Consider the following 24289-nt stretch of genomic DNA (forward strand, 5'->3'; position numbering starts at 1 on the left):
GAAAGATGTCCTATTATGCTTTTTTACATTTTCAAATTTCTTTAGTGTGTAATGTTACTGTTTTAACATGAAAAAGGTCTGCAAAGTTACAAAGCACAAAGTCACTCCAAAGGAAGTTATTCTCTATATCAGTGCGCACTGTTTCTGAACTCCCTGAAATACCTCGATTGTAGTCTTGAGTTTTCTCCTGGGAATGAACACATCCCAATATTCCTTATTTAAATAATTCCTGGCCAAGGCATAACGGGAAGAAAAGGACAAGGCCTGGTTCAGTTGTGTTAGTAGTGTGTTAGTAAATGTGCAGTTATTAAGGGGCGTGACATTTCCAAAACACGCTTGAAGAGGTTGACCAATCACAACACAGTGATCCAGCCGACCAATCAAAGCACATAGTGCTTTTGGAAGGAGGGGCTTCAGACCGGAACTAAACAGAGAATTTCAGACAGACTGGGAAGGGAAGTGCTGCAACAATGTCAAATATTTTTTTTTTTTTTTGGAACATTCGAACATGAAAACCTATTCTAGTAGACCCAAAAAACAAAATGAATATGTCTCCTTTAATACTTACATTTACTTACTGATACTTACATTTGATGTGTTTCGACCCCTTCAATTTTTTATTTTAATAACCTTTCCCTGGAAATAAGAGTGCAAAAAGTCTATCTTAGACTCTTAACTTTCTTTTTTATGTTCATATTGATAAACTTTGTACTAGCTAGAATGATGTTGTGAAAGAGAGCCTTTTTAAGTGTTTAACTAAAAAAATGCTTTTATAAAGTGTTTTGTGTGTGAATGTTTTCAGGTTACTGATCCAGGCTGGTATAGATATAAACCGACAGACTAAATCAGGCACAGCGTTGCATGAAGCTGCTCTCTGCGGGAAAATCGAGGCTGTACGACTGCTGCTGGATGTGAGTATTTTATTATCATATGCATTATATTATGTGTGGGGTCCAAAAAACTTTTTACCACCAATGACATGCATACATTTTTTTTCAAAATATGCTTTTATATAAAATATTTACCGGTCAGTAAGATTGTGTGGGAAAACTAAAGCTTGTTGAGGTGGAGATGAAGGAGAAAGGGGACGGAGAGTGACTGTGCAACGCATGTAATTTATTCAGACTCTTCAAAAACAAAAATATATCACAAGAGCTTTTCAGCTGAAACTCAGACTTCTGTATACAACACTTCAGCACGGCTTTCACGTGCACAGCTCACTTACCAGGCAGGGACTCTCTGCACTCACGCCCTCTGCATTTCACCCGTCTCTCGACTCAATGCAAAGTGCAAATACCTGTTAGTTCTCATTAACCAGGAGTGTTTTCCTTACCATTCCCTTACCATTCCCCTGCACTCGCTTTCCACCTGCAGCTGCCAAACCACGTCCCGTCTTCCACAGATAGTTTGATCATTTATTTGATCAAAATTACAGTAAAAACAGTAAAATTCTAATATTATTACAATTTATTTTTTATTATTACAATTATTACAAATCTTTTATTTGTAATAATTTTATTTTATTTATTCCGGTGATGGTAAAGCTGAATTTTCAGCATCATTACTCCAGTCTTCAGTGTCATGATCCTTCAGAAATCATTAATATATGCTGATTTGTGGCACAAGAAACGTTTTTATTTATTAATTATAATCAATGTTGAAAACGTTTTGGGTTACGACTGTAACCCTTGTTCCCTAAGTAGGGAACGAGACACTGCGTCGATGACAACACTATGGGGAACGCCCCCTAGTGTAACGTGTCTGAAGCATAAATGAAACTAATCCAATCCTATTGGCGTTGCGTGTGACGGCATACATGGAAGCTACAAAGGGACACCGGCACACAACAGCGTTAGCTTCGTGATGAAGCAAGCCGCTCCCAGGCAGGAGAAGGAATGGCAAAGGGACGCAGTGTCTCGTTCCCTTCTCAGGGAACAAGGGTTACAGTCGTAACCCGAGACGTTCCCTTTCGAGGGAACTCGCACTGCATTGATGACGACACTATGGGGAACGAAATACCCACTATGCCACAACGAAAACTGCCTGTCCCAGTGTGAAGCTTTCTCAGGCACAACTAGGACGAGAGCACTCGTGCACCGGGTGTAGAGGGGAGGTCCAGACCATAAAATCTCATGAATGTGTTCGGAGTGGCCCAGTCAGCCGCATCACAGACCTCATGAATAGGTGCCCCTGAAAGGAGGGCTCTAGAGGACGCCATGCCTCTGGTAGAGTGAGCCCTCAAGGCCAAAGGTGAAGGCAAACTGCGCACCTGATAGGCCAGGGAAATAGCCTGAACAATCCAGTTACTGATGGTCTGTTTGGATGCGGGAAGCCCCTTCTTGGGCGACCTGAAAACACACCAGCATCTGGTCAGCCTTCCTCCACTGAGAAGACCTCTGAACATAGATGTTTAGTGCTTCGACAGGGCAGAGTAAATGAAGTCCCCCATCTTCCACCGTCACATGAGGTGGGGGATGAAATGCCTGCAGAACCGTCAACCTCGCCATATTAGACGGCACCTTAGGGACATAGCCCGGTCTAGGGTGCAAGATGGCCTTAATTCTCCCAGGAGCAAACTCCAGGCACCTCCTAATCTCTCTTAAGAGAGGTGATGGCAAGGAAAAAGACCACCTTAAGCGGCAGGTTCTTGGCCTCAGCCGACTCCAGAGGTTTGAGGGAGCCTCAACCAGCACTTCAATGACAACTGCCAGGTCCCATGTAGGAACTCTGGTCCCAGTTGCAGGTCTCATCCTCCAGGCCCCACGGAGGAAACGTACAACCAACTGATATCTTCCCAGAGGCCCATCACTCAGAGGAGTGTGGAAAGCCGCAATGGCAGCCACGTACACCTTGAGTGTGGATGGGGTAAGACCAGCAGAGAAGCAGTCTTGGAGGAACTCCAGCACTGAAGCCACCGGGCGGGCAGTTAACTCTGTTGCTTCCACACTTCCAGCTCTGGGCGAGGGTGGAATATTGAGCCCTCTGCCTGTGTCATCAGGTCCCTCCTGATGGGAATCTCCCATGGAGGGGCCTGCCAGGAATGGAATCATGTCTGAGAACCATACTCGAGCCGGCCACAATGGGGCTACCAGTATTAATCTGACCCTGTCGTGATGGACTCTCTCCAGAACTCCCGAGAGCAGAGTAATTGGGGGAAAGGCGTACAGACGCAGCCTCGGCCATGCCTGCACCATGGCATCCAAACCCAGAGGGGCTGGATGCGTGAGAGAAAACCACAGTTGACAGTGTGTCGTTTCTCGAGACGCAAACAGATCCACTTCCACTGGGCCAAACCTCTCGCATATCCACCACCTCTGGGTGAAGTCTCCATTCCCTGGGCCTCAGCCCCTGCCTCGACAGGATATCTGCTCCCCGATTCTGGTCCCCTGGGACATACATTGCTCTGAGAGACAACAGTTTCCCCTGGGACCACAGGAGGATCTGATGCGCCAGTCTGGAAAGAGAGCGTGATCTCAGACCCTCCTAGTGGTTTAAATAGCACACCACTGACGTATTGTCTGTTCTCACAAGAACGTGGTGACCTTTGAGGTCTGGTAGGAAGCTACTCAGAGCCCGGGAGACCGCCAACATCTCTAGGCAGTTTATGTGCCAAGAAGAATGCTGGTCCTGCCACAGACCTCTTGTAAAGCGGCCGTCCATGACCGCGCCCCAGCACGTGAGGGATGCGTCTTTCCGGTGACATGACGCTCACAACACAGGACCTTGGGACAGAATCTAACGTTTCTTCCACATTGATAAGGAACCATAGACTGTAAAAAATATGGACAAAGCGTCTGTGACGTCACCCATAGACTTTCTGAAGAACGGGTTTGAAGCCGTTTATGGGGGGTATGGGCGGCGCCATCTTGGGAAATCCTAATCCCGCCCACCTTCTGACGCAGCGCACGTCACTCAGCTCGCTCTGCTACTCCGGTTATCTCTGTGTATATTTTAGGCAACGAAATATGTTATAAAACACCATACTAACTCTTTTCGGTTTCATTTAAAGAAATCTTAAACATTATAGCCACACAAATGTGGTTCAGGCAACGCGTATTGATCACTGCACATAACGTTTGCCTATTTATAAAAACAAAACAAAATATAAAACACAAACCTGCCTCTTTTCGTTTTAAATATAATATAAAAATATTAAACATTTGAATATGGTCCAGGCAATATGTGCATTTGTACTAAACAACAGATGTTGCAGTAAACAACATTACAGATCATATTCGTTGTATTAAAATTTAAAATGACAAAACTCAACCCAGTCTCTTTTTGTTAAATTTCACTTTTATCAATATTAGCCATTATAAAAGTATAAGTAAAAGGTACAAGAAGCTATACAAATAAAGCAAACAATTCAGTCAAACATACAAAGTCAGCGCTCGATCTAGTCTATACAACGGTAAAGTTAAATAGCTTATAAAGTTATGAAACTTCCCCTCAGCCAAAACGATTGGCCAGGGAACAAATTATAGATTCACGAGACCAGAAATCACCCGTTAGATATACACAAGACGAATTATTATATCTCATGTTTAACCACTACAGAGACGCCAGAGTCTGCGGCAAACCTCAGAACGACGAGCCGAGGAAAGGCTGTTCCAGGCGGGGTACATGAGCGCCGAGCTCCCGGTCATCGCTGGATCTCAAAACTGGATACAATTTTCATAAATCTTTATAAATAAACCACAGATTTGAGCTTTAAACAACTACATTCTCGCCTGAAAAACTCTTAAAACTACATTTCATGATACAGAAACAGTAGTATTATATGTCAACGGTGTAAAAAAATGGTGCTTCTTATGTTGTCATTCTCCGTGGCGCTGCCTTGTCAGCTGTCAATCAAGCTGTCAATCAAAGTTAACCACGCCCTTATTGTCATACATTTTATATCTAAATACGATCTAAACTAACGAGTTAGAAAAAAATTCACAGCCCTCATGGTTGTCAGGCACTCGGAACCTATCGAAAAATACAATAAAAGTCCATGGGACCAACCTGTAAAAACATGAATTTATGCTGTGAAAACAGACATTTTAACAGGGGGGCTATGGACATTTGCTCCCTTTTGGGACCTTCCTCTAGCGGATTTTCGATGTATTGCAGTTTTTCGCACTTCCGGGTAGGCTTCATTTTTCAGATCAGAATGTTGCCGCTTGTAAGGAACGAAGGCATCTGCACGTAACCCTTATCATGTGGAACGGATTTCCCCTCAGGGAAAACCCCTTGGTTTTCAACCACTACTGTAGGGCTCTCATGTGCAGCAGGCTAAAAGGTATCACGTTGGACCGATTCAGATGTCTTAGATCTAAAAATGGATGCAACCCTCCATCCTTCTTTGGAACTATGAAGGACCGGCTGTAGAACCCGGGCTCCCTGACTCGTGGAGGAACATATTCTAAGGTCTCCTTTACCAGCAGCGAGTGAACTTCCTGTTCTAACACCCGACCCTGCTCTGGGTCTACTGCAGTACTGACCACCCTGCTGAACTTCAGTGGGTGGTCCCGGAACTGCAGCCTGTACCCCCTTTCTACCGTACGCAGGAACTATGGAGATATATTGCGGAGGCATTGCCCGTTGCCCGAAAAAATTCACCAAGGGAACAACCCTGGGGGCTGGTGTCCGTTGAAGGGTTATTCCCTTGGTGAATTTTGTCAGGCAACGAGCAATGCCTTACACAACTCATTTTGTAAGTCTCGAAAGAACGGCAAACACGTTCTTTCCAGAACGGCAAACACGTTCTTTCCAGAACGGAAGGCTATGATCGGTGCTGCAGGAAGTGCTCATCAAGCTTGCTTGTAGCCTGCGCCTCCTGCCTCTCTTGTGGCCAACTGATGTTAAGTTTGGCCACAGTACGCATCACAACCTCCACGAGCTTCTCATATGCTCATGTGCAGATTGAAATGGCACGTTTGATTCGTTTAGATCCCCCGCCGCGATGCTGAGCACGTCTACATCTGAGTCAGACAGCTGCAGCACCGGGCTCTCAACCCGAGCGGAAGAAGCCGCAGGGTGGGCTTCCGCACAGGGAGTGAAGGGATCTGAGCTATTAGATGAGGACCGAGAAAGTGCCGAAGCAGCCTCTGCTAACTCTCTCTGCGAGCCCCACGATCTGAGCTGCTGCGCCGCCTCGGCGGACGGGGGACACCCACCACGGTGAGTGCAAGCCTGGCCGGCTTCATCAAATACAGCTAGGCGGGAGCGCAGCACTCTGATAGATAGTGCTTCACAGTGGCCGCAAGCATCTCCCTCAAGGGCTGCCTGGGCGTCCTGCGCTCCCAAGCAGTACACACACATATCATCTGTGTCCCCACCCATGATAAAACGAGAGCAGGGATGCACACACTTTTTAAACTGCTTGATTGCCATTTCACAATATATATCACAAACAACACCAAATAGACGATTAACACAACAGAGAGTGCATGCTAAAGAGCGAAAGCTAACGCTGTTGTGTGTCGGCATCCCTTTGTTGCTTCTGTGTATGCCGTCACACACTACGTCATCACGCAACGTCACTCAAATCATCATGCATTGTACAAGATGAGTCAGTCTCCATTTCTCTGTGAACCTTGTTGTGATAAATATTCCAAATCTGTGTGTGTTTGATATGAACACTGGTCGTGTTTGGGAGTTTGCTGGTATGTTAATGATCGTTATATATGTGAATGTGTTCATGTCTGTATTGTCAGTGTAATCACTATGTACCATGTGAATGTGTATTCTGGCTTTTCTCTTCAGAGTGGTATCAGTGCTGGGGTGAGGAACACATTCTGTCAGACAGCGCTGGATATTGTTAACCAGTTCACCACTACCCAAGCCAGCAAGGAGATCAAACAGATGCTAAGAGGTACAATGGGAGAAAAAACATAAATTCACACAGAAAAGTAGAGTCAAAGGCTTTCTGAACTCACTGGTATCTGTGTGTGTGTGTGTGTGTGTGTGTGTGTGTGTGTGTGTGTGTGTGTGTGTGTGTGTGTGTTCCTGCATACAGATGCATCGGCTGCTATGCAAGTGAAGGCTCTGAAGGATTACTGCAACAACTATGACCTTACAAGCCTTAATATTAAAACAGGCGACATCATCACGGTAAAGAAGCAATTATTTTACTGTAACAATGAAGCAAGTTTACACCCTGAGTCATGCACATATTTTTTGTATGCAGGAGTAGTGGTTCTTTACATACATTGCTTCAAAAGTATGGGTCAGTATGATAAAAAAAAGAAATAAATGAATACTTTTATTCAGTAAAGATGCATTAAATTAATCAAAAGTGACAGTGAAGACATTTATAAAGTAACAAAAGATTTCTATTTCAAATAAATCCTGTTCTTTTGAACTTTGTATTCATCAAAGTATCCTAAAATAAATGCATCATATTTTCCACAAAAATATTACAACTGCACAACTGTTTTCAACATTGATATTAATAAGAAATGTTTCTTGAGCAGCAAATCAGCATATTAGAATGATTTCTGAAGGATCATGTGACAAATTATGCTGAAAAAATTCAGCTTTGCATCACAGGAATAAATTACATTCTACAGTAAAATCATATTATAATTGTCACGAACACTCGTTATTTTAGATTTTTTATTCTTTTTCATGGACTTCAGAAGACAAAACTAAAAGTCCATAAAAAAAAAAATCAAAAATGAAAGATAACTGATTGTTTGTGACAATAATATAAAATAGTTGTAACAATCGTAATAATATTACTGTTTTTTCCCCAAAATAAATGCAGTCTTTGTGAGCAAATAATAATATTTTAAAAAACCCAAACTTTTGAACAGTAGTGTGTAAGACATAAGTCGTATACTTTTTGGAAACCTGGGTTCGACCTAATAGTCTTTATAACTTTATCCTTTTGGTAAGACTATACAATAAGGTTGTACTGTATATGTAAACATAAGTTAATGCAATGAAATAATAATGGGCAAAAAACATTTTTTTAAACCAAAATAATTTCATAATAAGTTTTGTTGCATGGTGCAGTCCAATGTTTTGGTTGTTTTCAACTTCAGGCACATTCTGCAATATGTCTGTTTGCTCCTCAGGTCTTGGAGCAGCATTCTGATGGACGATGGAAGGGTTGTATCCATGATAACCGCACAGGAAATGACCGCGTGGGTTACTTTCCGTCCAACATGGTGGAAGTCATCAAAAGGGCAGGTGTGCCATCGCATCGTCACATGAGCCTTCTAGGATGTCATGTGACACATATGCACATTTTAATCCACTTTAAAATCAAGGTCAATCTGAAGCTCATCTACCTGGCATTTAAACATGTGTGTGTGGGTTCTGGTGAGTTTGTATTTAGTGCATGCATTTCTGCATATATACGAGTGTTTGTGTATTGTTGTGTGTTTAGATTAGGGATGAGCATTTTGTTCATTTCGTCTTCTTGAGTACTCCATTGGTACATCAACCTGTTACTATTGGAACAAACCTCTAAGTTTAAGTATAGAGTGCATTAGCGCACACCCCCCTTTTCAGCGGCGCATATTTTTTTCTATTCATTTTTCACATAGGGATTTTTAAAAAAGAGTTATAAGCCATGAGCCAAGACAATCAGCTACGAGGTGAATCACAACACTACAAACTTTGATTTGAAGCAAAAAAGTATTTGAAAATCAGGAAAAAAATTGGTAAAAGACTGTGTACTTAACACCTTTACTGAGGGAAAGAACTAAAATCCCATAAAGCATTCCGAATAGCATAATCGGATTAAAAAACGATTGAGAAACATAAAACAGCTCATTTACAATAGTTGATTATAAAAACAATATATTTTAAGTTTATTGCAAAATATGCATATATATTCAAACATTTAAGTATTTTGAGAGCATATAGATATTGACTCGATTACGCCATTCGTAGTGCTTCATGGGAGTGGGCGGGGCTAACAAGATATTTTGGTGCGTGTTGCTTTTTTGACTCTCTGATTGGTGTAATTTTCTATACAGCATCATGGGTAATGTTGTTTTTTCACCAGGAATTTCTCTATTAAACACGATTATTTTAAAAATAAGCTGAAATAATGTGGGCTGACGTCTTCAGTAGAAGCAAATGTCAAAATCAAAAAGTTTTATATCCGGAACCTGGCTGTTGCACTCTATTAAACTTCCAAAAAAACTACTGTTTGTGCCACTGACATAAATGATACCTCAAATTATAAAGCTTGCTGAACAAAGTGATCAGATGATTGTTGCCCTAGAAGATTATAAACTTTGATGGAGCTGCTGTCTTCTGTCTTTAAATACATGAGTACTCAAGCCCAATCCTAGTGTATGTGTGTGGTTGTGTGAGTGGCTGTTCATTCGCTCTATACCAGGGTTGCCAGGTCTGCACAAGAAAACTAGCCCAACTGATAAATCAAAACTATCCCAATCACTTTCAAAACTATCCCAATCGCATTCCCCGGTAAAAAACACATTCCGGGGAGGGGAATGCTTCAACCAGCGGACTACAAAAACAACCCGCGACAACAGTGTAAAACCACAGATTTGGCAACACTGTTCTATATCCAACTGCCCTGCCCTTTATCACCAGTCAAGTGATTCTAATTAGAGGCGTCAGCTCGAAAACATGAAAGAGAGGGAGAGAAAAAGAGGGCAGATGAGAGTGGCTCATTTATCTGTCACTGTTCGGTCATCTCTGCGTCCACCTGTACCATCGTTTCCATGCCCCCCTTCATTTCCTTTCAACTCACATCAGTGGATTCGCACTTCTGCACATTCGCACACATGCAAACAGGCTTTCACACATTTATACATGCAGATCAGTGGCGACTGCTGCTTCTCAAGAGTGAAGAAACAACATCACTTATCAGTGTCAGAATATGTACTCAGATTTACTTTGTTCTGGTGTTTGTAATTTGCTATTTAATAAAAAAACATTAAAGAGAAGCTGAGCTTCTAGTCAAGATAAAAATGACAGCGATTAAAACTAGGGATGTGTGATTAATTGAAAGAAAAACAAAATTGTGACGTGGCTTAGTGCGCTTAACAAAGTTTGTGATTTAATTAAATAAATATATGGGCTGCATGTTTCAGAGTTAAGTTCGGCACTGTGTTGTCACAGTAAAAGCTGCTCCACATTAACTCATCTCCACATCTGCTCTGAGTTTGGGTCGCTTAATGTGTGTTTGGGAATGCAGCATGTGCCAACAATCTTCTCAAACTTTAGAATTGCTTATAAACCAGCTTATGCCAATAAAAGAGAAGCTTTAAGGGTTCCTGCAGTTTTCTGGCAGAATTTTTCTTTTTCTTGAATACCCTTTTTTACGGCAAGATATAAGTGTATAATAATTGTAATAATATTATTTCTTAAAGTGCCCCTATTATGCTATTTTAAAGTTTCCTAATGTTGTTTTGGAGTCTCCTGCAACAGGTTTACATGCATCAACGGTCAAAAAACTGTTTAATTTCCTCATAATATACATTTGCATCACCACATTTTCAATAATTCTCAAACGACTCGTCAGATGAATCAATCTCTCTAAATCCCTCCTTTCCACGAGCTACTCTGCTCTGGTTGGCCAGACAGCTCAGTCTGTTGTGATTGGTTTACCGCATACAGCGCGTGTGTAACAACGCCAGGTCTGCGTGTCCTGAGGCTTCCTACACCGTAAACTAATACAGTAATGAACAATGACGTTGATTTTACCATATCAATGTTGATGCGAGTTCGATCCCGAACCTCCATCGCAAGGACGACTCGAGCAGGACGTTTCTCACTACTCAGTTTGAGGTAGATTATGAGATGTTGCAACTGTAATTCCTCATCATCAACATTAACAAGTGCATGTCCATCAACAAACTGATTATTTTACTTGTAATAATTTATTTACAGAGTATTTTTCTAATATATTGCTGTGAACACGTGGAAACTGTATCAATAACAGTGCATGTACTGTATGCAATGTATACATAAGCCGAGCTCTAGCTACATCTACTGATGTGAATGACTGGTGTGTAACATAAACGTTGGTAAAACAGATATTGCTCCATGCTTAAACTTTCCTCAAAGTAGTGAGAATGACAGACAATCTGCATTAATAGACACAGTTTTAGGTAATAGTGGCCCACAACTGATTAGCAGAAGTATTTCAGTAAGACAGTAGTAATATGTTAACCAGTTAGCAGAAGACCTACACTATATACAACTCAAAACTAAGTACTTTTAACACCATCTTTCAGTGTTAAAAGTACGGTTTGTTCGGTTTGTGAATCCTGCATTGAACTCTGAGATTTGAGAAGCAGTCGTCAGTAAAATAAAGGGAACACATCAAAAGTTTAGGATTATTCTGCTGTGATATCATGGTAAAGATGAATTTTAACCACTGATTCTTCACATGCTCCTCCTTGGGTAGTGAAAAAAAAAAAAAAAACGGACTTTACCTTCACATTGTAGAGCACAGCGTCTTCTCGACATGATGTCTGGGTGTGCAATAAGTGGGCGGGCAATATGCTAATATTTCGTCTTGACGTCACAACGAAACGGTGTATGATTCGTTTGAAAATGATTCATTCAATTGACTCAGAGTCGACTCTTACTTTTGAAAGACAATAACTTTATATACGGTGCACTTTCAGATTTAAAACTTTGCAGGATGTTTTCATTCACTTAGAGCTATGTTACACACTACATGAAAGGTAATTTTCAAAAATCCATAGTAGGGGCCCTTTAATTTGTTTAATAGTTATTTGTATTATTATTTTCATTTTGCTGTCATTTCGATATATATCACACATAACTTCTCTCATAAACTTCCATTGAAGTCTGAGACCCAAAATAGTGTGTTAAGAGCCTCTTGCTGGATGAACATCAATATTAGCATAATTTAAAATCAGTAATGCAGCTATGTGCCATGGACTCCAAGTGGGACTCTATGGGCCATGTGTCCATGAAATCCATTATTACTTTGTACTTTTTAAAAATGTTTACTTTAATATTGCATTGGTGCAAAGAGTACCTGAAAACCATACTTAAAAGTTAAAGTAGAAATGACTACATTACAAGTTACAAGTTACCAAATCCAATACCATGTGTGTAAAAGTCTTAGAGTATCAAGTATTTTATTCATACTGAATGTAGGCTTAAAGATGCACTAGTCCTCAACACCTAAGATACATGCCAGTGAAAAACAAGAAACAGCTGATTTGTGTGGAGAGAAATCACGTTTATTTTCTAAAATCAAAATAAAACTGAAACATAAAACTTAAACATCTACAGACACTCAAGCCTGAGCTAAGCTCAAGTGCTCAAAAAGGGAATATTGAAAACCAATATTCAAAAAGGATATATAATGGATAAATACAATATTGTTAAGCCTAATCTACGGCTGAAGCCACATCTTCATCTCATATATGAAACACCTACGATTCAGCAACTACCTGCTAATGCACTCGCATTTGCGTAAAGTAGACTTTTTGACAAGTTGGTGTGAGTAAGGGCAAAACGCACAAGTTATGATACCTTCAATACTCTGTAGATAACGATATTGCTTCTTTTGTAGAAGAAATAATCTACTGCAAAAAAAGTAACTGCATTACTTATCACAAATGCATTGGAATATTTTGAATATGTTCAAAAATGTAGTCAAGATAAAAGGTTGGTAATTTCTACCAGAAAGACTCAGAGGGCAAGTGAACGTTTACATAATATTTATTCCATAAACTATTAACAGATGGTAGTGAGCTACAATGATTCATATATAGTTATTATTATAAAAAAGTTATTTGGCTTAGACCCCGTCCTTAATCCAGATCCTGGGGAAGCAGATTCTGGCTGATCCTGCCAAAAGATGAAGGCAGGGGCAGAGTCCACCCCAGACGGATGGACAGGGACCGACCTGGTAGAGGTGGGGAGGATGGAGAGGGACGTCAGCCTCATCAACTGCCAATGTAAAAGAGAAAGTTCAGCACTCATATTCCAAGTGTCAAGCAGTGATTGGCCAGACCTCATATGGATGAATGACGGAGCGTTAGAGTCTTTCTGGTAGAACTTACGCTAAAGCTTTCATATATTCGATACTCAAAGTACAAAGTAGCCAAAAAGATACTTAGCACATAACTACATTTACTCAAATACTTTACACCACTGCATTAATGAAATGCACCAATATTGAAATGTTACATATACTGATTCCATCACACTTCAAATCCCCATTTTCTCCCTTTTCGTGCATGAATGTAGTCTGCATGCATATAGATCAGTTATAAATTTGGTGTTTTTGGGAATGCATTTCAAGTATGTTTTGTGAAAATAGTACGCATGAGTATAGTTCTTTTTTTAGTTTTCTAAAGTGTTAATTTTCACCTTGCATGTTAACTTACAGGGTAAATATAAGCTCAGCCATAGAGTTAGATATTTTTGCTTGAACATGTTTTGTTTTGTGTTTCCTTTCCTGTTTTTTTGTTGTTCTTGTTGTTGTTGTTTGTGGTTTTTTGGTGTCGCCTGTTGTTCTGTTGTACCCAGGTCCCTCGACCCAACAGTATCTTAAGATACAGATCCGTCCGCCAGCAATTGGTTCAGTTGTCATGGTGAACGGTGACTGCTCCCACATTTTTTCTCTGCCCCTCACTCCCCCACCCCCTCCTACCCAGCCCCTTACCCATCAGCCCCTCTTCACCTCATTTGGCTATAATATGCCTACCTGCAGCACAATTGGGTATGAACCAGCCTCCTCCTGCTCAGAGGAGCCACAAAAAGAGACAGGTATAAACACACACATACAGTCAGAAAAATACACATGTACCCGTCATAAGCATATCATATCATACACCTGGCTTTTTTGTAAACTTCATGACCATAGTAAAATGGAGTAAACAGGATGTGAATCTGAATGTCTTTGAGAAAGTTGGATGTGTAACATACAAAATTAGCAGTATCAGAGATATTTGTGTGAAGAACATGTCCAGGCCATATTTCACCCCAAGAAAATAGTAAAAAAAAAAATGTTTTCCAAGGTTTGTGGTAGAATTTATTTATTTATTTATTTTTTTACTGCTGTGACTTTTTAAAATGTCTATTTAGCATAATTATTTTCCATATAGCATAGTTCTCTTTACCATATATAGTGCAAAAAAGTATCACAGTTAGTTTGAAAAAGGATATAATTATATATTATATACATATATTATATACATATTTTAAAGAAATTAATACTTTTATTCAGCAATGATGAATTAAATTGATTAAACGTGACAGTATTGTTTTAAATAAATGCTGTTCTTTTGAACTTTCTATTCAATAAGGAATCCTGAAATCAGTTTCCACAAAAATATTAAGCATTATATAAATAAGCATTATATAAAAAATTCATAAATGTGCTTTGAGCACCTAACCAGCATATTTTACAAGTGATGATCATGTATAATCAGTAGTGTATTATTAGCCTTTTTATTTAAATAAAACAAATTGTTACAGTACTTTTTTTTCAGTAATACTGCAGAAATTACTATATTACAGTCATAAGAAATCTTGGTAGCACTTTATTTTACAGTCCTGTTTCCCATGTACATACTATGTACTTATTATAATTATAATAACTGGGTAATAACTAGGTTATTACCTTAAATCTGACCTTAACCCATGTAGTTACTGTACTTTATATTAGTTATTTCTTAAGTACACTGTAAGTACACATACTGTAAAATAAAGTGCAAGAATTTCAGTGCTAGACGTTACATTTCACAGCTAATTAAAGTTTTGTAATTCATTAAGGGGTCTGAATATTTCTTTGGTACTGTATTTACAAATATAACACACATGTTCATCAGCAAGGATCCCAGATTACTGTTGGATATGCTACAGTCCATTTGAACTGCCCCTGAATGATCCCCTTACTATCTGCTTCCTCTGTGTGTATCTGGTTTTGCAAATTAGGAGCTTGCAAAGCAATGCATTTCATTCTTACCTTACTATGATTGTGTGTGTGTGTGTGTGTGTGTGATATCTTTCAGGCTCAAGGGGATCCGTTTCCAGCCCTCATGGTTCTCCAACCCTCAGCGGCCAGCAAAGCAGCGCAAATGAGGAGATTTGGGTTCTGAGAAAACCTTTAGCTGGTAAATACAGTTTTTCAATGGACAGTTGATGTGATGTGAGCAGTGACCTGTACCGTACATGCTATAATTTATCTAAAACTATTTATATGTATTTATGTTTATTATGTTTGCTGCTAATATGGTCTCATATTAATTGGGAAACTATATGGGATATTTACACGTTTAAAAATATACACTAGGCCTACCGTTCAAAAATTTGGAGTCAGTAAAATGTTTTCAATGTTTTTGAAAGAAGTCTCTTATGGTCATTAAGAATTTATTTGATCAGAAAAACAGTAATACAGTTATATTGTGAAATATTAATGCAATTTAAAATAACTGGTATGTATTTGAATATATTTTAAAATGTAATTTATTCCTGTGATGCAAAGCTGAATTTTCAGCATTATTACTCCAGACTTCTTTGACGAATTGAAAGTTTAAAAGAACAGTGTTTATTTGAAACAGAAGTCTTTTGTAATATTATAAAAGTCTTTACTGTTTGTATTTTTACCAATTTAAGGTGTCCTTGTTGAATAAAAGTATTCTTTCAACAAAAAACATCCTACTGACCCCAAACTTTTGAACGGTAGTTTATAAATATAAATAAAAAGGACTATTTAATTTGGATTCCAAACGTTTAAAGTCCCCCTGTGGTGAAAAACGTTTATATGTCTATGTGGTGTTATTAATGACAAACCATGTGCAAATTCAAAAACAGCATTGCTGAGTATTTTCTCCTGTGTCTGACGTTGCAAACTACCTTGTAACCAATCGGATCAACGTGTGATCGTCAACAAGTGGATCTCGCTGGTGTGAGTGGGCGGAGGCGGGGCTAATTTGCATATTCATAGAACCCCATATTCTAAATGAGGCAAGGGTGTAGAGTTACATGCAAGCTATGAAGAATTTTTTTTTCAAGGAAAAACATGTAAATATGTCATTTTGGTTATCAAAGGTGAGTTTTAAGGGATAATATGGTTGACTACAGGGGGACTTTAAGATTTTCTTTTTTCCATGGAAAATAAAAGGAAATATATTGCAGAATATTTGACCTGCTCTTTTTCATACAATTAAAGAAATAGACAGTGATTCACATGGTCAAGCTCTTAAAAGGAAGAAAGCACATTAAGTACAATGCACAATATTTCAAGTCTTCTGAAGCAATACAATACTATAGTAGCCTATGATGAAAAGACATTTAAGTGGTTATTCACTGAAAATATCATCAAATCTCATTTCTGGATTCATTTGTGGTGCTTCAAGAGCCGTCGCAACAGACATCAGTGATGTTATTTGTGGCTCTTATGCATGTCGGGACATAATACGCTTAAATGTTTTGAAATTACAGAAGATCCAAAAACTTTATAGCCTGGCAAGCCAGACCTACATCAAGATGTTAGGTCTGGAAACTCACCATGGACGCGGTTTAATCCGAGGGGCGGGATAAACGGCTGTCTTTCAAATTCCCTCTGCACGCAATAGGACAGTGCTTCAACCAACCAGAGCGTTTTCCCAACAGCCGAGCTTAGTTGATAGATTCAACTTTTGCCATATCTGGCCGGCAAAACGACGAACACACATCTTCCTTTTTTTAAGAATGACTTAAGTGCCGTTCTTTGCTCTTTTCTCAAAGAAAAACGTAACTCCAAGTCCTCCAGAGTCGCGGCCAAAGCCGATTCGAAAGACCGTTGTTCTCCATCAGCAGCCGTCATTCTTTGTTTTCAAGTGGCAGCCAGGTAACCGTCGCAAATCTGTCGTCATATGTTAAGCCCGCCCCCGCCTACTCTATACACGACGTGATTGGCCTGACCCAATTTAGGTTTTTGCAGCTAGAAGGTTTATTGAGAGTTGCTAGACCCCCCTGGCTGCGAAATACATTTTGCTGCCGCTAGGGTGCGTCTAGATTTCTAGGCTAAAAACTTTACCTTATACAGTCATATAAATTCAAAGAAGTTTGCTTTAAGTTATCTGTCAACAACCTAAATACGGTTACACTTTATTTCAATATTCTACTTTAGACATTCTACTGACTATAAGTAACTTTGCAACTTTTTTAGAGTATTGGAAGACTGTTAGGTCAGGGTTAGGGGTGACAGTCCACTTATACTGTAATGACTGCTAGTTGACATGTAGTTGCAAGGTTACTTACAGTTAGTAGAATGTCTATCTGTAGAATGTACTATCGAAATAAAGCATACGCACAGACATGGACATACTCAACGTTTTTTTTATTTCTGGTTTCTTGCATGACAACTTGTACCTGCCAGCAGGGGGCAGCATGGGCAGCACAGGCAGTCTGACGACGTTCATCTACTAGCGGACAAAGCAGTAATGCCAACGCTCACCTCACCAACTCACCAGTGCCCGTGCCGACCACCCCCACACACTCACCCGGAGTTAACACACATGGCCTCAATGTACCGGGACTGCATGCTCAGGCCGAGGGCGTGAAGGTGCGGCGCACACAAAGACCATAGATGCACACGAGGACAGATGTGTAAATTCTCTCTTTGTCTGTCTTTCTCTCTATTTCTCACATTACTGATCATGTATGTGTGCATTTGCGTGTGTGTTTTAGCTGTTGGCCACGGTGCTGTCCCAGTCAGCCAAAGCAAAAGAGCATCTTATGGACCAATCACAGTCTTTAGATCCTAATTCAGGTACTACGAAATGTATAATAACAATCTCAGATCTAACTTCACTTTTCTTGTACAATTACTGGTGTCCAAGTGAATTTTAGGGGATGTATAAAGTCAGCAAAACAATCTATTGATTTATAATTTTGTTTGCACTTTGTTTCTTTCAAACAAATGCCCCTGGCTTGATGTTTTTAATTAAAATGCCATAAGATCAGTTTTAAATGTGGGTGTAAATACTTTTGGGAGCCATTGTAATTTATATTTTATTTTATGCATTTAAAACCCATATTTACATTCAAATATTAGACTGATCTTAGAATACAGGTTTGTCTCATTATGTCTCATTTGTACACATCTCATATATCCATTGTTCTATGCCTCCAAATGTTTTAATAAGCCCATACGTGTATTCAAAGTCCTGTTAATTAAAAATATGAAACGTTAATTGGTTTTCATTTTATTTACTTTTTTGCTGTAGTGTCTTCTCAGCGCACTCAGAGTGCATCTGCTGCCCCGCGCCAGCAAAAGAAGAAACCCTTTGTGGATCCATTGCTGCAGAGGAAAGATGAAGTTTCAGCTGAGAGCAAGGCAAGTGTGTGTGTGGTGGCGGCACATATTTGTTTATGTGAATCATAATGTCTATATTTGTTAGTGTGTTAATGAGAATAAATATTATTTATTTATTTTTATTTTGAACAACAAAAAAAGATACAAATAAGTCTAAGTATAAAAGTAAAATTGATTAATCACTTATAAACAGATACACTACTTTTCTAAAGTTTTGGAAAGTTTTTGTATATATATATATATATATATATATATATATATATATATATATATATATATATATATCTTTTATTCACACCAGGCTGCATTTATTTGTTCACAATACAGTAATATTGTAAAGTATTATTATAATTTAAAATAATTTTTTTTTAAATGGGATATATATTTTATGTGTATTTTATTCCTGTGATGAAAACATTTCTTATTATTATCAATGTTAAAAAAAAGTTATGCTACTTTTTTTGCTGAAACCACGATACATTTTTTATGATTCTTTGATGAATAGAAAGTTCAAAAGAACATTACTAATTTGAAATAGAAATATTTTATAACATTATCATTATACATGTATTTATTGTCACTTGTGCATGACGTCCCTGTTTAAGGGTTACTATATTCAGATATATCAGGGTTTACGTTAAGGTGTTTCAAAGAATATATCCAAAAAACACTGTCTTACTATGGTATATTTGGTTAGTGATTTATGATTTTGAAGCAAGAATATTTTTTGCTGCCACACAGTGGTTTTAGTGTGTACTACATAACACACTTACATACTAGGACTTGGAATCATGATACTGTCAAAGCAATGTCTGAATTATTGATGCGTTTCCGTCTTTCCCTGCCATACTGTGTTTGTTTGTTTGTGTGTGTGTGTTTGTGTTGTAGAGCTCAGAGGCTGTTGTTGAATGGCTCACTAGTGCACAGCTGCAGTTCTACACAGCAAACTTTCTCACTGCTGGTTATGACCTGCAGACCATTAGCAGAATGACACCAGAGGTAACACAAATAGTTCTTCAACTTAAAGGAATAGTTCACTTACTGTAAATTAAAATTCTGTGTGTGTGTGTGTGTGTGCCCCACAGGACCTCACTGCTATTGGGGTGACAAAACCAGGGCACAGGAAGAAAATGCTTTCAGAGATCAGCAAAATGAATATCCCAGACTGGATACCTCAAGAGAAACCAGTAAGAGAAATAAAGTCGGGTTCCAGAAGTCTGGAACTCATAATATAATTTAAACATATAATAATAACAAAACAAAAAAAAATATATGTATGTGTATACTATTTTTGTTTCACATCACATAAGCACATTTGTGACATTTATTGTAGAACATGATTTTCAGGTTTTGTGAAGTCATTGAAGCAAAAGAAGGATAAACCAAATACGAGTAAAAGTGTTTTGCTGATAATATTTTTTTTTTCTTTGAAAAGTAAAAATTATTATTTCATTAGGTTTTAGACTTTTGGACCCCACTGTATATACACACAAATTTGCTGTTCAAATCCGTTACTAAATATCTGTGTAACTTTGTAGCCCAGTCTGGCTGAGTGGCTGTCTGCAATTGGTCTGAATCAATATTACCAGACTCTGGTTCAGAACGGCTACGACAATATGGACTTCATTAGTGATATTACTCTGGAGGACCTAAAGGAGATCGGCATCACTAAACTAGGTATGTATACTATGAATAATTATATTTCATAATATTTATAATAAATATTTTTTTCTTGATATCCCTGCTGAAAAGACTGGCATAGTTGGTCACTAGTATATTGTGTTTTTGATGATGTTCTCTAGTGGGGGATGCATGTGCTGGTATGGCCAAGCATGGCCATATTGAACAGCATGAGGAATAAGAGGACAGTTAAACGCTCAGGGGCACCGGAATGGAACAAGTTGGATGTTATATATATTATATGCAGGTTTTAGCCATAAAGTAAAAAAAAAACATAATTTGTTCCTCTGTGGTGACAAGAGTACTTTCAAGAAGAAGCTGACACACATCTTCCCTCAAAAGCACTTACTAAACTAAATGTTTTTCTCTTTATGTAATTTTATTTCTGGTTTAGATGTTTTACTATTTTTTTTAAATGTAGCATTGTGGTTTTGTGAGTACTTTTGGATCTTGTATGAAAAACTTTTAATGTTCCTCACTTGTGAGAAGGATGATAATAATATCTGCTGAATGTTAATAGGGATATGGTTTCTCTGATTCTTCATGTATGCATGATGTTTTTGTCTAATTTTACATACCGGTATATCTGTTTTAATGTTTATGATGCATTTTTGCCCAATGCCAATTTCAGGGTACCAGGTGCCATTAATGCTGGTAAAATAACAATGAAAATAAGTTCGATTTTTTATTTTTGTTTTTGGTCAAAAATAAACAATATGACTACACTGATCCACCATTAGTATTTATGTTGGTCTTTTCATCAGGGAAAAGATTACAGGTCTAACCTCACAAACAAAAATAATTACTGTCCACCTCTTTATTTCTTTCCTACTTAGGACACCAGAAGAAGTTGATGTTAGCTGTCAAACGACTGAGTGAATCTCCAGAAGCAGACATTCCCACCAAGGAGAGCCAGATAGAAGAAAGCACAGACTCAAAACAATCCTTAGAAACCAGCACAGAACCAGATGTGAACTCCGTCCCCTCTGTTCGAATACGCAAAAGAACAGAAGGCCGTGGCTCTCCCCGGCAAAGCACCCATGGACGAGGCATACAAAGAGCTAATGCCCCTCCTCCTCTGAGAAAACCTAGCTCGATTGAGAGTCCCACCCCAACACCTCCACACACCCCTACTAAAGGCAGAACCACATCTTCTGCTTCAAATTCTCCTTCACACATCCCTTCCTCCCCGTTAAAAACACAGAGCAGGGCCAGAGGGCCTTGTGACTCTCCTCGTTCGCATGCTCATGCTCGTAACGTTCCATTACTTTGCCTACCACCTGAAGGAGAAACCGAAGAGGGCAATGGTCAAACTCCATCCCAGCCAAGAAGTGGACAGTATACCGTTACTGATGCTGAGCATGACTTACCTTTGCCAGACTCTTCTGTGAAATACGCAACACTAGGTGGACACAGGGTCACTCCTTGCAGTTCAGCGAAAGCCTCTGGTGAAACCCTTGACATCAACAGTGTCAATCGCAGTCAGTCATTCGCCACAGCTCGGCCTCGCAGACGGACTCGTCCTCCAACTCCACCTAAACGCTCGTGCTCTTCCATTTCCACTGGTAACCTGGCTGATGAGGCTGTGGCTGATGATTTAATGTCTGGCGAAAAAAGGGCTAACAATTTGCTACTCAATGTGACATACAGGGAGCGCAGACGTAGCGATTGTGGAATTGCCTCTGAAAAAACTTCATCTGGGGGCAGCGTTAGAGACATTGCTGCCATGCTTGAAATGTCCAATATTGGAAGCAGTGGTAAAGGAAGTGGTTATTTGCAGGTAATTAAACAGTTACTCTCAAAATAAAACAATCATTCTGTGGTCAACTTTAAGATTCAGAGCAATTATTGCTGATACATTTTTTTCAATCTACCTGACATCAGAATTGTCCCTATTTACTGTCTTAAAATGTTCCTGGACTCATTTTTATTAGTTAAATAGCAATGTTTTACGCATGCTTAGGTACGTATTGATGCCTAACTGAGTTTCGATGTTTTACCTGTTCTTCAGGCAAGCCAAAACCTCCTTCGGCAGAGCCGAGAAGTTCTGAATTCCGACGCAGATAGTCGCCGCCGCACAATCAGTGAATTTTACGACTCTCAAAAGCAGCCTGACAATGATGTACAAGAGGCTGAGATGAGCCGAGCCATGCAGGACCTCGCACATCATGGACCAGCACCTTGTGAATCCCACCAAATTAAACAGGCCCCCGAGCCACGTCCACGTTCCATGATCACTCATCTGGAAGGAGTTGTTTCTTCTCTGCCACAAGAGGAGTGGTCACGGATGGATGCCACTGCAACTTTGAGAAGACCACGACCACCACATTATTCAGATAGTGAACATTTTAACCTGACAGAAACGAGTACGATAAAGCGAAGGCCCAAAGCATTGGCTCCACCACAGAGTAACGGCACTGATGGAGATGGGCTAGAGAACTTTCGGAGAAGACCTGTATCAGAAGCTTGCATTGGAGATGGTGGTAGGGAGGCAGAACTGCAACACGACAGCTTTGGCTCTCTTCCCAGACAAATACTGAAACCCCCAGTTTCACCTAAACCAGCAATGGCACTTCGCAAATTCGATCCCCCAACTCCTTCAAGGAGGGTTCCATTACCTGGACCAGAAGGTCAACATAGCCCAGGTAAGAATGTTATCTATAGCCGCGTTTCCACCGAAATTACCTGGAACAATTTGTCCCAGGAACTTTTTTTTGCCCCAGACCGGTTGCTTTCTGCGTTTACACCGCGGTCTAAACTAAGTACCGGGAAGGTAAACTGCGCGCAACTGCTCCTCCCAGTCTGCGACGGACAGTAATCAGTTTTGAGCGCCACATTTATAATAAGTATGGAGGAGATTCAAACTGTGCTGCAGTTATGTATTGGTTTACTAACGAGGTAATTGACAAAACAAAATAGACGAGCACTGATACTAAAGCGTGTTCAGAAAGCTCGTATGTGTATAAAATTAGACAACGTATGTTATCAGTTATTGTGAGATGCCTGGGACGAACGCGCATCCTCTTTCGCAAATACTCTTAAAAAAAAGCCTGAACCCCGTCTATCAATCATAAACAGTGACAGTCTTGTAAATAGTTGTTTTTACTAACCTCAAAGCGCTATTTCAATCCTGTTATAGTAAATTTATAACATGGTTTGGAGTGCCTTGCAATAGATGACAATGTGTAAACATAATGACTTAATAATAAAAGCTGTGGCAGAAAAGAGACGAGCACTGATAAAGCGTGTTCAGTAAGCTCGTAATGCTAACGTTAGATATAAAATTTGTATGTTATCAGCTATTGCGGACATTGACCGTGAGGCTGGGACAAACGTGCAGAAAGTTTCCTCTTCCACAAAATAAAGCTTGAAACTCGTCGCCAGTCCACCAGTTTTTTTATTAAATTCCATTTGCAGACAGACAACTCTTACTGCATGAAGCTGCGAGCAGCGATTGCGGGCCCAAGCCGGTGGCACCGCCACCCTGGTGCCTTTAGTTACACTAAAGCCACCGGGGTGGCGGTGTCACCGGCTTGGGCCCTCCATCGCTGCTCGCAGCTATATTTATATATATATATATATATATATATATATATATATATATATATATATATATATATATATATATATATATATATATATATATATATGTATATATTAGGGCTGTCAGTTAAACGCGTTATTAACGGCGTTAACGCAAACCCATTTTAACGGCGTCAATTTTTTTATCGCGCGATTAACGCCTAGCAAACTTTGTAGTTTTTTTTTTTTTTTTTTTGACATGCTTTTGCAACAACTAGTAACGTTAGTACAACACCACCGGATCTAGCTAGACCGGAAACAAAACAACAGGCACGCCGCACACACTTGTTTGGGCTTGCGAGCCGGCCAAAGAGTGGACGAGAAGCCGCGTCTATGGACAACTTGTATCGCACATCGGACGCGTACTTTCTCAGTTTATGGCCAGCAATAAAAGGTGTGTGTACACTCATAGAGAATAATGTGTTCGAATTTTAAATACGAGGCGCTGCGCTTCGCTTCTCGTCCAGTGTGCGACCCCCTTTAACATTATGTTTTGAGTGGATGAATGATGAGCGCGAGACGCCGAAATGGATGCCAATAAGATTCTGAATGGAAAGTTTAATTTTAAAAAAGTGGCCAAAATGTTTCAGTTGACAAGACCAAAGACAAGATCATTTTTGATCTGTGTGTTTTGTCATTGTGAACTGAGCTATCATTGCAGCACGTCCAGTCTGAAATGGCCTACTACTTGATGGCCAAGCACACTGATTCGCTGATGCGAATTCTCCACCCCCTCGTCAATATTAGGACCTCGTCAGT

The 24289-nt window shown here is 39.5% G+C and overlaps 1 protein-coding gene across 1 annotated transcript in view; it reads left to right on the forward strand.

The window, feature by feature from the left end:
- Positions 1–24289, forward strand: part of LOC311070566 (caskin-1) — a 57958-nt gene that overhangs the window by 26953 nt on the left and 6716 nt on the right. The window contains 15 exon segments of the mRNA XM_084094483.1: positions 803–911; positions 6751–6859; positions 7004–7098; positions 8067–8181; positions 13492–13731; positions 14979–15080; positions 17330–17363; positions 17365–17515; positions 17641–17722; positions 18180–18289; positions 19157–19267; positions 19354–19455; positions 19807–19945; positions 20785–21728; positions 21960–22593. Of these exon segments, the coding sequence (XP_083950609.1) occupies positions 803–911; positions 6751–6859; positions 7004–7098; positions 8067–8181; positions 13492–13731; positions 14979–15080; positions 17330–17363; positions 17365–17515; positions 17641–17722; positions 18180–18289; positions 19157–19267; positions 19354–19455; positions 19807–19945; positions 20785–21728; positions 21960–22593 (3077 nt within the window).

This window comes from Abramis brama (assembly GCF_963993115.1).
Source record: "Abramis brama genome assembly, chromosome: 2".
NCBI lineage: Eukaryota > Metazoa > Chordata > Actinopteri > Cypriniformes > Leuciscidae > Abramis > Abramis brama.